This window comes from Magallana gigas, chromosome 10 (genome assembly GCF_963853765.1).
Source record: "Magallana gigas chromosome 10, xbMagGiga1.1, whole genome shotgun sequence".
Lineage (NCBI taxonomy): Eukaryota > Metazoa > Mollusca > Bivalvia > Ostreida > Ostreidae > Magallana > Magallana gigas.
In genome coordinates, this window is record NC_088862.1 from 24,853,449 (window position 1) to 24,872,494 (window position 19,046).

The 19,046-nt window shown below is 34.1% G+C and overlaps 1 protein-coding gene across 2 annotated transcripts in view; it reads left to right on the plus strand.

Annotated features, from left to right (window-relative positions):
- Positions 1 to 1,763: 1,763 nt before the first annotated feature.
- LOC105331234 (tripartite motif-containing protein 2-like) overlaps positions 1,764 to 19,046 on the plus strand; it is a 36,524-nt gene continuing 19,241 nt past the window's right edge. Inside the window, exons 1-2 of one of the 2 annotated variants that reach the window (XM_066073477.1) lie at positions 1,770 to 1,860; positions 2,075 to 4,447. In XM_066073477.1, coding sequence (XP_065929549.1) covers positions 2,106 to 3,770 — 1,665 coding nt within the window. In that variant the 5' untranslated portion in view covers positions 1,770 to 1,860; positions 2,075 to 2,105 and the 3' untranslated portion in view covers positions 3,771 to 4,447. Of the gene's footprint in view, positions 1,861 to 2,074; positions 4,448 to 19,046 lie in introns of those variants that run through there. The other variant, XM_066073476.1, reaches the window with a different exon arrangement.

Consider the following 19,046-nt stretch of genomic DNA (forward strand, 5'->3'; position numbering starts at 1 on the left):
CAAGCTATTAACATATTACCATTCTACTTCACAGAGCCGGTAAAACATTGGTTTTACCAACTTGAAGCCAACGCTAGGAGCTCCCTATCCCAATTTAAACTGGCCTTCTTCTCCAGATTCAGGAAGAATGACAAAGACCTGGATCTGGATGACATCAAACAAGGTCAGGAAGAGGATATTGATTCCTTTCTCTTCAGGCTACAACAGGCAGCTTCTGACCTCAACATCACTGAAGTTGAACTGACCAAAAAAGCAGTCAAAGGGCTCCGGCAAAACATCAGGGGCCATGTATACATGAGAAAACCGAGGACCATGGAAGATCTACGACAGGAGGCCAAGCTGGTGGAGCGGGGACTCAACATGTCCAACCCCATAATCTAAGAGAAGAAGAGAGTACACAAAAAAGGATTTATATGTAGTATAATAAAAATCAAACTCATCGTGCTCCCAGTTGAGTTTTTTTTTAAAGAAAAAAATATTTAGATTAATATCAACTTATTCAAATCAATGTTTTGGATCTGCATGATTGGATTAATATACATATTCAAACAATTTATTTCAAACTGAATACTGTCAATCTGAACAAGTGGTTGCCTGTCTGGCTAATAATCTGCTATAAATGATTATCAATCACAGAATCTTCAGATTCATTCTAATCTAATTACTTTTTTTTCAATTTCTATTACCACTATCTTATGTACACAAAATTTCTCAAAAACTCCATTAACCAATAATACAACATGTAATCTTGTACATTCTATAATCTTCCTACTTTGTTTTCAGGAGAGGGTTCATACATTAAACTTTTCAATAAAATATGCTTTTAATAAATTCACTTTATTTCAAAAGCATCATTTGCAACACAAATACACTATCCTGTACGTGTAAATAAATCATCGTCCATTGCTCTGTTTACTATGTAGCCGATAGCTGACTATGTCATCTTTGACGAATAACGCACAGGGGTTTCTTATCTCATTAAAGATCGGCAAAACTCGGAGATCTGTTGCAGCTGGGATTTTCAGCCCATCGTATAATTAGCAAAGACTATTTTTCTGCATTTAGGAGACCAACGAAATCTTGCAATATTGCAAAAAATCTGTGTGTTCTTATCTGCTGCTAGTCAAATAGAAAAATTGTTATAAACTGATTTATATTTATCATAGAAAATGTTTTTAGAAGAAAATTATTTTGTGTCACCTGTCCTTTATGTACAAATTTATAAACATTAAACAGCCATATAAAACAAGCTTACAGGGATTCGAGAGTAAATTCATTAAATAGAGAAATTGAAATTTATTTTTCCAAATGAATATTTTTCAGATAATTTGTTCCACGACAAAGTGTATATTACTTCAGTCGTACATGTAGAAGTGTTGCACATTTATATATTCGAGGAATGAGCCCTGATAACAATGAAGGAAATGTGTAAATTGCGGTGTTTCAACACTCCTGATTATGGCAAAATATTAATAATATATGATCTGACAAAATATGTATAAAAAAAATCCCAACAGAAACTGTCTGAAGTAAAATGAATAATCAGGCACATTCTTAGGTTAAATGAAGAGGAAAAGGGGTGTTAAATACTTGCCATGGGACGTTGAAAAAAGTTGATCAATTCAGAGTCAAATAACTATTAATTTTGTGTAAAAATCGGAGATACATAAATTATAAGAGGTGTGATATAGTTGGAAAAAAGAAAAATAGAGCGCTCCCATAGATCCACCACTAGCCTTGGCATTAAATTGAACACGTGATAGTATCGATAGACCTGGAATAAATTCGACAGTCGCCATGTTACACCAGAGGTTTAATGCCATGTTTGTGATGAAGGAACTGATGGGAAAGAGATGAAACGTAAGAAATTTGTAAATATATTTAGTATCATAAAAATTAACAGTTTTATCAGTCGTCGAGTAAAACAACTAATCTACAAAAAAGGTCAGAATCAAAAACTTTAACACTATTTGTGTCCTACTTTCAGTTTACTGGATTTTGCTGAAGTTATATCAGTTATTTTGTGTAAAAAGTTTTGAAATCTTATTTTGATAATTTGATTTCTGTTTTGCAGAATCAATAAATATCCGTTACGGTACTTGACCATGGACCCTCGACGTACCGCCCAGGATGTGTTACGGTGTGATCTCTGTGAGACACCGGTTGCCCCTATGTACTGCGACATTTGCCTGATACATCTGTGTAAAGCATGTGTGGGGGAACATCTCTCCGAGTTTGACAAAGAACACAAAATTGTACCATTTGAAAAGCGGGGATCTTCAACTAAATGCCCAAATCATTCTTTAAAAATATGTGAACTTTACTGTGAACAATGCGACATTCCAATATGCGTGCAGTGCACTTCTTCCACACAACATCAAGGTCATACATTTGTCTACATAGTGAAAATTCTGGAAAAACAGAGGTCAGTTTTACAGAAAGATTTACTAGAATTAGAGAAGTTTATTTACCCCAAATATCAAGAGATTGCATTAAGTATTCCGGTTCAGAAAAGTACCCATAATACAACTTCACAGAAGATTGCCTCGGATATCAGCAAACATGGAGAAGAAATGCACAGACAAATAGATGTAATTATCAAGAAACTAAACTCTGATCTTGATGAAATGGACTCCAAATACTTGGCTGCCTTAAATAAACATGAAGATGAAATCAAACACATGCTATCGGATATCACACAGACAATTGCAGATCTGAAAAAAATGTTAAATTCCGATGACGTCGGCCTTGTCTCTGCCTACAAATCCAGAAACGCGGAATTCAGAAGATTACCACCTAAACTGACGGTAACTTTACCAAGCTTTTCTCCCCAGAAAATTGACAAACAACAAATATCTGCACACTTTGGCTCTCTATCAGAATTATCTATCGAAACAAAAGAACAAAACTACACAATGGATTCTTCGAGTACTGTGCACTCTACACCAAAGAGGTCCCTTATTGATGTGCCACAGATCATCACAGAGATAAAAACCGATTATAAATATGCTGAAAATGTGTCCTGTCTGAGTGATGAGGACATCTGGATTCGGGGTAACAGCAACATTTTGAAACTGTACAACCTCCAGAGAGGGCTACTGAAGTCTTTCAAACCCAAGTCAGGTCACTGTGCAGATGACATAGCAGTGACAGGAAACGGGGATCTCGTATATACTGATGAAAGAAATAGAACTGTGAACATTGTGAAGAAAAAAAAAATAGAGACAGTGATCACACTACAGGGATGGATACCTCGCGGTGTCTGTAGTACCTCCCGTGGTGATATCCTGGTTGCTATGAACAATGATAATTGGCAAACACCATCAAAAGTTGTGCGTTATTCTGACTTCACTGAAAAACAAAGTATACAGTACAATGACAATGGACAAGCTCTCTATTCATCATTTAATTTTGCTAAATACATCAGCGAAAACAGGAATCTAGATATATGTGTGTCTGATTGGGGAGCACGTGAAGTAGTGGTAGTCAACCAGGCAGGCAAATTCCGATTTACGTACACTGGTCTTCCCTCTTCTGCAAAGAAACCATTCTATCCATATGGCATCACTACAGACAGCCAAAGTCATATCCTGATAGCAGATCTTGGCAACCACGATATCCACATTGTCGATAGAGACGGCCAGTTTCTCCGATTTATTGACAACTGCCATTTGGAGAATCCTTCCGGTCTATGTGTAGACACACAAGACAATCTCTTTGTGGCTGATAGCAAAACATGTAAAGTAAAGAATATTCAATATTACAAGTAATCATAGTGTTCATATTTTCCAAAAGCATGTTAATTGACCAGGAATATACATATTGAACGCAAAAAACGACAATGAATATGTTTAAGTTTTAAACATGTCAGCACATAGTTATGCTAGTGTAAACGTACTAGTATACTAAACCGTATGATCAGGCTTGTTGTAATAACTAATGTGTTATCGTGTGCTTCTTTTCATCAGTTTAATTGACTAAACTATCCACCCATTTATGATTTATATATTACTAGTCAACATATTGTATAAAAAGAATAATATATTGAAAAATGAAAGTTTTTAATAAGTTATTAATTGTTTTATTACATAAGTTGTGGTTTGATGCTCTTAGCCATACATTTTTTTCAAGTAAGATAAAAATAAATAAGCTGAGTATAATTATCTCTAACCTAAGTACATGTAGTTTGATAAAAAAATTTCATGAAGCCTTGATATCATATCAATTATTTTCAAGATTAAATTTAACTGATTTACCTGTTAATTTTATAGTACTGCCATAAATAGTTCATTGAAACAACATTTTAAAAAGATTGTCATAATTTCTTCTCTTTCTTCAAAAGTCCAATTTTCTCTCTATGTGAAAAATGTAAATGAACTGAATATGTTTTATATAACTTTGTATAACATTCATGCATGCCTTAAATCTTATTTTCACGCATTACATCAATAAAACAGTTTCAATAAAGAATTGTGACAACCCCTGTGTTTTTGTATTTTTTGTACAATGAATGCTTAAAACATGTCAATGAGTATATTGGTTATACATGTAGAGGGTTGTTCTGCTTTTCGGTAGATATTTTTGGTCACCTGTACTTTAAAAGGTCTGCACATTCAACATATTTTGGATCATTTATCATACAGTGTGTTTAATAATTTGCAGAACATTTGTTTATTTTATGCGATATTCAAAATTTTAAAAATGACTAATAGTTTTAATTTTTTTTCTTCATTAATAAGATTTTTTAATCTTTAATTATTTGAGTAAAAATGTGAGACTTTTAAAAAATTATATTGCTGGTTGAATTTTTGTGCATGAAAACTACGTCGTATTAGGACAAAAAAGTCAACATTCAATTTTTTTTCTACCTTTATTTTTAATCATTTTTTTCCTATATGCTCGATTCGGAAGTAATACAATATCTCTGTAAGTTGCACTTTGAGGACAGAAACTTAAGGTCAATTTAAATGCTTAAGCTATGTGTGTAGATTACTAAAAATACTTTCGCAAAAAACCTTTTAGACTTTTTTAATGCAGGGAACAACCTTCAAATGTGAGTAGTAATAATAATCCACGGACTTGATAGTATTTTGCTTATATAATTTTTGTATCAAACTGAATGATTGTATTTCGTACGATCAAACCTTTATGATAATGAAACCAAATATTTTTATAAATGTTTTATATATTCATGTTTTCATTAATATCTTTATAATATATATATATATATATATATATATATATATATATATATATATATATATATATATATATATATATATATATATATATATATATATATATATTTATATATTTATATATATATATATATATATATTATTTAGTTCAAATGAATGCATATTTTCATCTTCAAACGTTTCGTTTATATACTGTTGAAATATGGAAGAAGAGCGTGAAGATTTCAGTCTCTTCTGTTTCTATATGAATTACAAACGCATTTTTTCAGAAAGGAGTAATAAATACCTATCTAGTGAATATCAATTTATTGTTGTTATATTAAATCCATATAATATCGTACTAATGAATATTTTATAGAATTTTTTTTCATTAAGCTATAGAGGTTTTTAATTTATGCAGGCAAATAAAAGTTAGTTCTCCTGTGTTTACACCAGGATATGGACAGATAAGGCATCACCATGTGATATCATAAGCTAAGTAGTGAAGTAGTTGGGGCTATATATGGACGCCGTACGGAGTATTATCAACTATTATAATCTAAAAACCATTAGAAAAGAGGGGGCTATTCACCTGATCCACATATTCCAACTATTATTTACAATTGCAAATATGTTTATTAATACCAAATTACAATATAATAATCAATTATGATAATTATTTATTTATCTACAATATATAAAGAAACTTTTTACAAATTTAATGCCTTATTATGCATTCTAATATTTTGAAACATGTAGCTTACACTGAAGCATATTACAACTATTAAAATAAGCGTGGTTGTTTCTCTTGTTATAAGCGGTGTGTTGTTGCAACGCTGTAATTGTCCGACATTATCATTTGTAGCAAAAACTCTGTAAAGAAATTCATTACAGAGACGTATATGAAGACACTGAATTAATAAAAACAACATGCCCCCTCAATATGTAGGGTATGAACAACAAACAGACACGAAAGCTTAAATAAAATCAAAAGTAAATTTACATAATAGAGAAATGTTCTTTTTCAGTAACTCTCAAAAAAGTGTCAATCCTTCAGCTGTGTTGTACCAGATCTATATATTCGCGGAGAGAGCGTATGATATGAAGAGAGGGGTGCCATTTGCGGGTATTGTCACACTTGATTGGAGAAAATATTAAATCACCTAACAAAATATGTCTATAAAGACAACTGAATAAATTAAAAAAACCTTATAAAAGACAATGGGCTACGTCAAGAAAAAGGAGTGTCAGTTTTTTAAGACGTTGAATAAACGCGAACAATTTACAGTTACATGTATAAAGATAACTATTTTTTTTTGTGTAGAAATCGGAAAAATTATCAGGGGTGCGACGCCATATCTTCCAACTTTGTAAAGTTGGCCATTTTAAAAGAGGAAGTGGGACACCTTAATGATCCACCCCTATCTTGGGCTTTTAAATTTAACACGTGATACTATCATTACCGTCTTTCTTGGAAGACGGTATAAAGAGTTGAAATAATTTACAGTCTCCGGGCTGTGCACTTCCTCTCCTTTGTGATTGGTAGAAAATACATGATGTGAAAATTTACATTTATTTCATTGGTTGATATACTGTTCGGCACAAGGGAGATAATTTTCTCATGATTGATTTTACGTACGACTTAACAATTTCGTAGATTTCAAATCTAAAAAAGTGAGAAAACGAAAGAACAAGAAAAATGGCTCTTAGTGAAATTCAGGCTTTCATTTTTCTGTTAACTATTTGAAAGCAATATTCTGTAACATCTCTTAAAATAATTTGTTCTTTTTGTTTTGATTATACAAATACCAATAAAATTTGATGCGGTATGGCTAATATCAGTAAACAAGTTTGTATATTAGATACGGTGGAACTAATATCAGTAAAAATGAATGATACTAAATGCAGTTGTATTAACTTTGGTTTTATTACAGTGATACAACCCTTCCTAAGATCTCATTTTACTTACTACAGTCTATTTCAAATAAATAACACGCTGTAAATAATTTTCAATTTTAAGCACGCACGCTTAAAAGGGACATGTTTTTAAAAAAAGTTCGGCACACTATTGCATGGAGAAGAAGGCGACATTTATATAAAAAATAATTAAATTGTCTTTGATATCTTATTGCTGTTAAGAGTTTGCTCTAAAGACGGTAAGCTTTTTAAAAAAAGCTAAACTTGTTAGATATGTCAGTCATGTAACAGTAGAAAGATTGCAGCCATGTTTGTGATTCAGGATCCGGAATTTGTGTGGAAGAGATAAAACGTAAGAATGTTGTATTAATTCATCACAAAATAGACCGTTTTATCAGTAAATAACACGTTAAGATAAAAATTGATCGATAAAAAAGGTCAAAATCGAGAACTTAAACATATTTGCGTCCTACTTTCATTTTACTGGTTTTTGCTGTAAGTTATATCAGCTTTTGGTATAAAATGTTCTGAATTCATAACTCGATAGTTCATGATTTCTGGGGTTTTTTGCAGAATTCTCAATAAACACCCGTTACAGTACTTGACCATGGACCCTCGTCGTAGCGCCCAGGATGTGTTACGGTGTGATCTCTGCGAGACACCTGTTCCCCCTATGTACTGCGACATTTGCCATATACATCTGTGTAAAGCATGTGTGGGGGAACATCTCTCCGGGTTTGCCAAAGAACACACAATTGTACCCTTTGAAAAGCGGAGATCTACAACTAAATGACCAAATCATTCTTCAAAAATATGTGAACTAAACTCGGAACAATGCGACATTCCAATCTGCGCGCAGTGCGCTTCTTCCACACAACATCAAGGGCATACATTTGTCTACATAGTGAGATATCTGGAAAAACAGAGGTCAGTATTGCAGAAAGATATACAAGAATTAGATAAGTTAATTTTTCCGAAATATCAAGAGATTGCATCAAGTATCCCGGTTCAGAAAGCTATCCTTAAAACATCTTCACAGAGGATTGCCTCGGATATCAGCAAACATGGAGAAGAAATGCATCGGGAAATAGACGTAATTACCAAGAAACTAAAATCTGATCTTGATGAAATGGACTCCAAATACTTGGCTGCCTTAAATAAACATGAAGATGAAATCAAACACATGCTATCTGAAAAAAATATTAAATTCCGATGACGTCGGCCTTGTCTCTGCCTACAAATCCAGAAATGGTGAATTCAGAAAATTGCCACCTAAAATGACGGTTACTCTACCAAGCTTTTCTCCTCATAAAATTGACAAACACCAAGTATATAAACAGTTTGGCTCTCTGTCAGAATTATCTATTGAAACAGAAGAACACAACTACACACTACGCACTGAGCACTCTCCAGTGCGAGAGAGGTCCCTTCTTGATGTTCCACAGATCGTCACAGAGATAATCACCGATTTTAAATATGCAAAAAATGTGTCCTGTCTGAGTGATGAGGACATCTGGATTCATGGTACCGACAACATTTTGAAACTGTACAATCTCCAGAGAGGGCTACTGAAGTCTATCAAAATCAAGTTAGGTCACTATGCATCGGACTTAGCAGTGACAAGAAGTGGGAATCTAGTATATATTGATGAACAAAATAAAACTGTAAACATAGTGAAGAATAAAGAAATACAGACAGTGATCACACCACTACAGGGATGGAGACCTCGAGGTGTCTGTAGTACCTTCTCTGGTGATATCCTGGTGGTAATGGCTAGTAATGAAAGAAAAACACCATCAAAAGTTGTGCGTTTTTCTGGCTCCACAGAGAAACAAAGTATCCAGTACGATGACAAAGAACAACCTCTCTATTCATCAGGTAGTTTTACTAAATACATCAGCGAAAACAGGAACCTAGATATATGTGTATCAGACTATGAGGCACATGCAGTAGTGGTGGTCAATCAGGCTGGCAAACTGCGGTTTACTTACAATGGCAACCCATCTACTACCAAGGTATCGTTCTATCCATATGGCATCACTACAGACAGCCAAATTCATATCCTGATTGCAGATCTTAACAACAACCGTATCCACATTATCGATAAAGACGGACAATTCCTCCGATTCATTGACAATTGTCATTTAATGAAACCATACGGTTTATGTGTAGACACCAGAGACAACCTCTTTATGGCTGAGAATAATACACGTAAACTAGAGCAGAGCTCGTGGCAAAGCCACGAGTAGGTCTTCCGTTGTTGCTGCGAGATGAAAATTTATGTGATTTGGTGTCAAACGATTATAATGACTAATGACTAAAATTTCACTTCTGCTTTTGTTATAAAAACATGCTGTGATTGAAAGCCTGTATAAAGACAGGAAGAAAATGTTTTAGGAAAACTATTTGTCGAACACAGTTTGTGTTATTGTTTTGAAAACTCTTTAAGGCCCTGTCACACAAAGTTGCGTTCCCAGTGCGTGTTCACGGCGTTATTAATGGATTAATGGAATCGCCGTAGGATCGCAAGAAAAATTCAGAAAGGCGTTCTTACAGAGCTCCCAACTACGTTTCCACAGAGTTCTACTTGGCGATTGACTGCCCTCTAGCTGGGTATCCGCCGAGCGCTCATGACGTGCTAGGAATTTTTACCGCGCATCCACAGCGTGCTCTGCGCGCTGACTGCGTGCACATGCGCTGTTGGAGACTTTACGGCGCTGTCATGGCGACCTTTCTCCACTTCTACGGCGTGTTTATCGGAACGCAGAGCCACGGCGCGTACTTTGTGCATGTTCAAAGTACGCGCCGTCGCATGGCGTTCTAAAATGTTCTAGGCTAGGATATCCCACCGCGGCGAACGAAGATGCCGTTGAGTTGTTACGGCGCTGTAGAAGACTCTAATTCGTTTACCATGGCGTTTTACATAATTCAATTACGCAGCGGGATCGCTGTGAGGACGCAGCTCCAGTGTGACAGGGGTTTAAACAATGAGAAGTTTAATGGCGAGTTAAATTTTTCAGGGTAGCATGGATTGTTATATGTTACACGTACTCATGATTCATGTAAGGAAATGTAATAAAAACGTGCATAAAAACACGTAACTTCTGTAAATAAATCTTTCTAATTTTTTGAAGACTCTGTGCAAGTTTGAATTTGTTTCGTGCTGTCAAAATTGGGTAAATAGCCAAAATTGATGGCATCTATGAAAATTTATTCAGGGCTGATATTATTTGATAATACGAGTAGACTTGAACATTTAAAATGATAATCAGCTATCTAAGATCATCGGGAGAATTTATGCATAAGTGAGCGTCTAAAATTTTCTTCTCATATACAGACACCGCTATGTAACGTAAAATTTGATATTAACATTATTTACAGAAATGAATATTACTTTTCCCTACAATGCAATAATATTCAAAATCCCTATTTTAAGTCAGTTTTTTCTCCTTTATCGGATCAACAGTTATTCTCTCGGAGAAAGTTTACGTATGTATTTAAAAAAAAAAAGGAGAAACTTCAATAAAAATAAGCGGAAAATAATGGTGTTACGGTTTTTATTTTCAGTTAATTTAATTAAATGTGACAAAGGCGCATATTCGGTCGGATTTTTGGTAACATGTACATGATGCAAGTTCCATGTTTGTTTTTTGTGGGTTTTTTTTTTTTTTTTTTTTTTTTTTTTTTTGCTTTTCTCTGCTTTATCATAAAGATATATTAAAAAAAAACTACGTACATGTCACAAGCAATATTTGCCTTCTCTATTTATCTTGTATTTTAATAGATTGGGTAATCATTGTCAGGGGCGGATTCAGGATTTGTAGTTAGGGCGGGGGGGGGGGCGGTGATAAAATTATTGAGGCAGGGGGTCTGGGGACCGCCTTGAGGCCCCCCGTGGGTCCCGGGCAAAGCCCTGGTGGGGGCCCAGGGGGCGAAGCCCCCGGAAGCTCCTGGGTTTTCATGTATTTTGAAGGTAAAACCAGGCTCAAAATAGTGGTATTTTTCAGTTATGTACACTTTACACAAAAGCCTTTTACATATATATAACAATTTGACACATATTGTTACTTATACTTAATACCTGTATTGGATTAAAAACAAAAAATGTTGGGCATTTATGAACTCCCAAAATTAACTAGGTTATCAAAGTTACAACATTGTAATGTCGTTACGGTATCCGACCCCCTATTAGCTGTTAGAAATATCTGATGCATCAAATCTTCAATATTCTTATATTAAAATAGTCTATTTACCTAGAAAAAAATTCAAAAAATATACAGTTATTCAGAAATGTCTGCTTGCGTCGCAATATGGAAATGACAGCGCAGTCTACACTTGAAACAAAACTGCTGGGATTTCCAGTCGTTTCTTGGTCGAAGCCCCAAGTTCAGGGCCCTGGGGAATTTGTTGCAGCCACCATAATGAAATGACCAACACTGCTTGTTTTAAACACAGTTTAATTGGTTTGTTATCAGAACCTGTCAACATGCATTAGGATTAGATGTTTATAGATGTTTATAGAGCAGCAGAATTACAGTCAGCATAGCACAGCTAATGTATCGATGAGGTGTAATATTGAGTCAGGCATAATTATAAATAAAGTGAAACACAAAATCTAACTTTTCTATGTAAAATTTATCAAAATCATCTACAGTCATGCATACTTTGAAAATTTTAGGGGGGGGGGGCGATGATTTCTATGGCGACCACCTGCATAGCATAATGTAGTCGTATTTCATAACATCTTATCCCAAGAAAACATTACATTTGACTTAAAACTTTTAATTATAATATATATTATTCTGTTCATAACTATATATAATAGAAGTTTAGCGTGTTCGACATGTTAATTTATTATAGCCACGTTCTCAGATTACGATCCCGCACCTTTAATGTGAAAATGAAAGTCTTGTTGTTTGAAAATTGACCACTTTGAAGAAAGCACCCTTCGAACTGTTGATGAATTACATAACAATTGATGATAAGCTTGGGCTATATATGTTCTGAGCTGTTTGCGCTGTTCAAAGTGACACAAGATTTTCGGTAGCACGTAGCGATTGAATTTACACAATAAAGAAAGTTGAAATTTACAAAGACTGTCCGAATAAAAAAACGGGTGGGAAAGAGAAACACGCTCAGGAGAAAATGTTACACATAAGAAGTCACTATCAAATGATTTTCGACAGATCTGGAATTTAAAAAAAAAGAGAGCACTTGGCAGCGGGACGGTGGGAGGGCAACACAGAAATAAGTTCGTTTTCACAATGAAACTAACGACCATGTAGAAACAATACAGAAGTTATTAATATGTGACCGATAGAATCTAAACAAAACTTGTTTCAAAACTCATGTGAATATTCTTTAAAATAATCACCGAATGCCTTAATTCAGGGCATTCTCTTATTGTGTCAGCACCTACCGCAAAATTTGATTTGATTTTTTCAATTACCTTGTACGCTGTCGTATAAGTCAATGCTAAATCAACTGTACGAGTAAAATAAATTTATCGGGTCCGGGTGCGAATCTTGTGTATTAGATAACCGTTTACCGCTAGGTAGTGCAGCCGTGGATGATTTCCTCGGCCGCGGGCGAAGGATAGATTACATAAAGGTTTAACGCATACACACGCACAGCTCAGAACCTAGGAAGATTTGAAAAGGTTGCAATTTAATGACTAAATTCTATCAAATAGAAATTCTTTTTTTACTTAAAACCCACAATTGATATATATGTCTGATATTGCATTAGATTTAGAATGGCATTGCTTTTATTAATTAACTGAACGATTTCTTAATTGACACCCTATCGTTTAATCCAATTGAAGAATAAACCTTTATGTGTAATCAAAACTGAAATAATTCTTCAGTTCGCAGCTAGATTAACTCATATATGAGAGACGCAACTCTCGTGTATTAGATAACCGCTGACCGCTAGGTAGTCCAGCCGCGACCATGGTGACCGATTTTCTCGGCCGTGGGCGAGGGATAGCTTACGTAATAATACACATCTCTGATTCAAGGTGGATTTTAAATGCATGCAGTATGATATCTAAAATGTAATGCACAGAATTTTTTTTCAATAAGTATTTTGTGTTTTACTAGAAAAGAAAAAGAATGTGTTGTTTTTCGATTCTCGTCTTTAAGGATTGTGCACTATAAGAACTAAACAACAATGACTTTAACTTCTATAAAAAAAAAAGCATGTGTTCTAATTTTTTTTCTCATGAATTGAAGCCTCCTGTATAAACCATCATACTTTCTGTGGTAACTTTTTGCCAGTTTTACGCGCAAAGACTTTCGTTAACTTGCCAAATGAAAGCAGGTACATGTTAACATGTAAAGCTTTTTACACTCACACTACGCAAATCACTTACAAAATAACATTGTAACGACCTTTATGAGATCCCAACAAACAACTTTTCCAGCGACAGCAATATCGAAATGCTAACCGTTTTTGAGTTATTAAGCAAAATCTTTTGAGGGCTACTGGCCCTTAATTTAAGGGACCAGCCCTTTTTTATTGGTGTCAAATGAAAGCCCTTAACATTATGCACAACTTTTGTTCTATATGTATTTAAGAAATATTTCAAACTAAAAAGGTACGAAGCTAAAACATGAGAAAAATTTCGCTATTTTAAAAACATAGATTTCGATTGATTAATTCGAGTGGAATAATTGGAAGAAACTAAAATAAAAAAATCAGAGGACAATATTCAAAGTGTCAATAATAAAGATTTTTAACTATAAATTATTTGCTACGGACCATTTCGGAGCCTTTGTCTGGAAACTAACGCCCCTAAAATTTTAGAAAAAGGGGAATAACTCAAAACCGGAAGTTGCGATTAACAGTAATTTTGCCGATTATTACTAGTTAATATATATTGTGTGTAAAATGAAATATACATACTGTGGTTTCATTAATATTCAAGGGTATCAATTTTCGTGGATGAAGTGAAAATCACATTTTCAAGGCTAGGAAAATTCGTGGCCAATCACCTTATCAGTACAAACTGTTAGTATAACTTGCGCTTTAATGAACATTTTATTTCATGGATTAACTTAACAACGAAATACATGAAAATTGGTATTCAACGAATATTGATGAAACCACAATATTAAAAAGTTTTAAAATGCTATTGTTTTTTTTAATTACATTATTCATAATCACGAAGGAAAATGTTCATTTGGAACAAAACACAATTAATCAAGATATAGTAATGCCCCTTCGACTGCATGAAAAAAAAACGCAGAACAAATCCAATGATGTATGCTACACGGACATATCCTTTTTCCCGAGGTAGATACAATGTAGTACGAATTAGCTCAAATTTATTTATTTTTACCTTAGATATTTTGATAAAATTTCTTGCATTTAGTCTTATTACAGTCTGAATTGTTTTAATTAAGATTTAAAATAATTTATTTACCATCCCAGTTATCGACATGATCAGGATCGTTGCAAAATTATTCAAATTGTACAACAAGACACGTTGTAAATATGTTGGTAAAGTGCTAAATTTCATCATATTTTCGTATTGTTTTATATTTCTGCCCTTTTTCTCAAAGAAACATTAGCCCTTTAGGTTGATCAAAGGATTATATTAAAGTTGATTTTTTTTTCAATATCAAATCCCTGTTTATTTGACATATTGCGGTTTACATATTGGTGTAAAAAAATAATTTTAAAACTTAAATAATTCAGAATGCTTATAGATTTCCTCTTCTGGTGCCCTTTTGATAAATTTCAACTCAAAAATTCACAGTCGTCTCAATTACAAGAGCAAGTTATACTTGTTACTCGGTTTGAAGCATAGTTTACATTTTGAGAATAAAGCTGTCAAAAGCGCGATTTTACATTTTACCAGCTGATAATTGTCGTAAATTAAAAATGTTAACTGACAAACGCCAATTTTACATTAAAACACAAGGTCAATTATTTAATAGGAAGAAAATCAAACTATTTAACTTTCGGATTCCCTAAGAATCAGTTTTCCAGAATTTGTACATTCACAGATAGGCGATATTAGGTTTATGATCGTTGTTTTTTTGGTTAATTTGTTAACCATCCAGCCTCCTTAGTTTAAGACGAAAGCACTACACCGGCTGATTGTAGCGTACGGTGTCCGTGCTACATTGGTCGCATGTAGTATCTATTATACGCATGCCCAATCTAGCTATGAGAGGAACATTGTACATGCACTGTACAATGTAAATCTATACTTATAAATTAAGACATTTTGTTAATAAACTACAAAAGCCTGCACCGTAGTACTTGGTTACACCTTTGGTATTTCAACACATGCGTGATGATGTCCTTAAGGAATAATTGAATATTATCTGATACATTATTTTTGTGAAATTAATCAAAAACCTACTTTCATTTTCGATAAAGAAGCTCGAAATAGCGTAAATGAGAGCAAGGTGGTGGACACGCTTAGGCGGATCAAAGTCAGGGGTAGTTTGCATCAAAATATTTTCTTGCAATGAAATATTGAATGATTACGTAAAGAGTGAATACATTTACTAAGGGCCTATTTAGAGAACACATAGAAGTTAAGATTTGACAAATGTTGAATAAATAAATTGAGTCAATTCGTTTCTTTAGATGGCGATTTTAGTTGTGATAAACATTCGCTTGCGAAGCATGACCTGGTCAGAGAATGGGATACAGCTTTTATGCTTCATGATTTTATGATGCAGTTTTCAGGTTTTTTTTAAATTCAATTTACTTAACATCTTTTATGCCGACTCTCAGGGAAGAAAAAATATAAACCATTATTTAAAAAAAAACAAAACAAAAAAAAAACTAAGTGCCTTGATTTTAAAATTAATCACTGTTATTTTCTGAACTATTTGATGTGGATGACTCTTAGTTTTTAATGCCCTTGTTTTCTTAATTTTAAGGGTCTCCAATTTGCATTTGTGTGTCATGATATGATGATTATTACCCATTTATTGTGTTGTGGGTCCTGCTCTAATATTAGTTGAAAAACTGTAATATTAGTATTGTTGTGGGATTTACAATGAAGAGAAAGTTATCTTCCTTGGGAGATAAATTGTTATTTTGATCTAGTGTTCAGTGTTTTTAATGTTTCATCTTTGTTTAAAATAAACAACATCAATCAACCAGACTTGATATTGAATTATTAGGACCCGACACTCTAAACCACACCTGATTGTTGCATCATGATAATATTGAAAAAATACATGTAGTTATAATGGTAGTTGTAGAGTGTTTCGGCGGTTAAGTGTTTAAAATAAACAACATCAATCAACCAGACTTGATATTGAATTATTAGGACCCTGTTTAAAATAAACAACATCAATCAACCAGACTTGATATTGAATTATTAGGACCCAATGTTTAAAATAAACAACATCAATCAACCAGACTTGATATTGAATTATTAGGACCCCGTTTAAAATAAACAACATCAATCAACCAGACTTGATATTGAATTATTAGGACCCGACACTCTAAACCACACCTGATTGTTGCATCATGATAATATTGAAAAAATACATGTAGTTATAATGGTAGTTGTAGAGTGTTTCGGCGGTTAAGTAAGCCTCATCAGGGGTCCAGATTTAATGTATCTACTGCAAGCGAGATTTTATCAAAAGATCTCCGATATTTTTGTGTTTGCTGTATGCAATGATAGGTTCCGTGTCAAATAACTGTTTGCAAGTTGAGTCCGTCTTCAAAATGTTCCAGTACTTTAATAAACGTTTTTTTAATCCTTTGATGCGGGGGTTGAATTGTGTAACCATGACGTGTGGATGCTTGAGTTTAATTTTTTCCTCTGTTTTACTCAGTAAGAGTTGCCTTTCTTTTCCTGAGATGTCGTCAATGATCGGATTTATTTCCTTTTCAGAGTAACCCCTCTTTAATAAGTGCCCTTTGAAGTCCTCTAAAGTTATATTGAGGGTGGATGGATCGTTTGTGTTTCTTGAATGCCTGATACATTCTCCTTTGATGAAACCTTTAAATACTGATGCGTTGTGAGCGCTATTTCTATGAAGGTATTGAAAATTATTCGTTGGTTTGATAAAGGATTTGATATCCAGTTTTTGACATTTGCTAAATCTTAGGCCTTTGTAGACCGTTGTATCAAGAAAATCCACGGATGTTTGAGAAATTTCAAATGTGAATTTAAGATGCCTGTGACAGTTGTTACTGATGTCAAAAAACTTAAGGATTTCTTCTTTCGATCCATCAAAAATGATAAATCCATCATCTCTAAATCTTCCGTGAAATAGTATTTTGTTAGAATACTGAAATTGAGATTCTATGTATCGAGTAATTTCGTACATTCTCATATCTGAAATTTCTGGCGAAGGTATTGCACCCATGCTACATCCTATAATTTGCTTGTAGTATTTCCCGTCAAATTCGAAGTAATTGTTTTCTAATACGCATCTGAGCAGGAAAATTAAATCTCCGACATCTGGATGCTGTATGTCTAAATTGCTCTTATTAGCGTTGGTGTACGCATGTTTAACAGCGTTAAGTAGTTCTTCAAATTCCATGTTTGTATACATACTGGTTACATCATAAGTGATCAGTAGCGCATCAGTAGGGAGTTGTAAAGATTCGATCTTATTGATAAAATCAGTTGTATCCTTGATATAGGTTGATTGTTTTTGTACAATTGGGATAAGAAAGTAATCACAATATGCCCCGATTTTTCTTGTTGGTGTATTGCATTGAGCAATAATTGGCCGTCCGGGGGGTAGCCGTCTGATGCTACATAGGTCATTAAGGAGGGCATTTCGGACGTTGTCCTGAATTTTGTGTATTTTAGGGAGCAGGTAGAAATTACCGCATTCAAGCAGCGGCTTTTGTTCCTTAAGAAATCGTAGAGTATCTTTATCTATGGAGCCCCTTGCGTGCATTTCAATAATTCTCTTTTGAATTAGGTCGTGCAAGTGTTGTAAGTCAGGTTTTTCTACTTGCATGTAATGTTTTGAAAGTAATTGACGCTCCGCCTCAGAGATATACTGATCTCTGTCCATTATAACTATAGTATTACTTTTGTCAGCTTTTTTTATGACAATATTGGAATTGTTCTTTAGCGAAGAGAGTGCGTTTCTTTCACTATTTACCAGATTATCTCTGAGTGTTTTGGTTGTGATAGACGACAATTCTAATTTCGTTTTGTCAATGTATTGTTCGAGCTCATTACAAGTTGTAGGGGGTTGATACCCATATCTGAAATTTCTGGCGAAGGTATTGCACCCATGCTACATCCTATAATTTGCTTGTAGTATTTCCCGTCAAATTCGAAGTAATTGTTTTCTAATACGCATCTGAGCAGGAAAATTAAATCTCCGACATCTGGATGCTGTATGTCTAAATTGCTCTTATTAGCGTTGGTGTACGTCTTGCCATTTTAATAGAGGAGTTTGAACTCCTCTATTAAAATGGCAAGACGTTTTAATAGGCGGAAAAAAGAATCTAAATCAAAACAACGAATCAAGCCTTACGCTGCAAACCTCAAAATTGACAAATCATGTCAAGATTTAGCAGAGGCACGCAAATTTGTCTTAAACCTATCCAGACATAAGCTCAATGACAACGAATACTCACTACTTGCCAAAGGGCTCAAATTTATTCCATCACCAAAACAGAAGAATATAAAGAGGCGTATTTTGAAAGATTTTGATGAGTTTGCAAGAAAATTAAGATGCAAATATCACTTTGATACCGGTGCGGTTTCAAAACTTCACCCATTTAGAAAATCGTCGGGGTATCAACCCCCTACAACTTGTAATGAGCTCGAACAATACATTGACAAAACGAAATTAGAATTGTCGTCTATCACAACCAAAACACTCAGAGATAATCTGGTAAATAGTGAAAGAAACGCACTCTCTTCGCTAAAGAACAATTCCAATATTGTCATAAAAAAAGCTGACAAAAGTAATACTATAGTTATAATGGACAGAGATC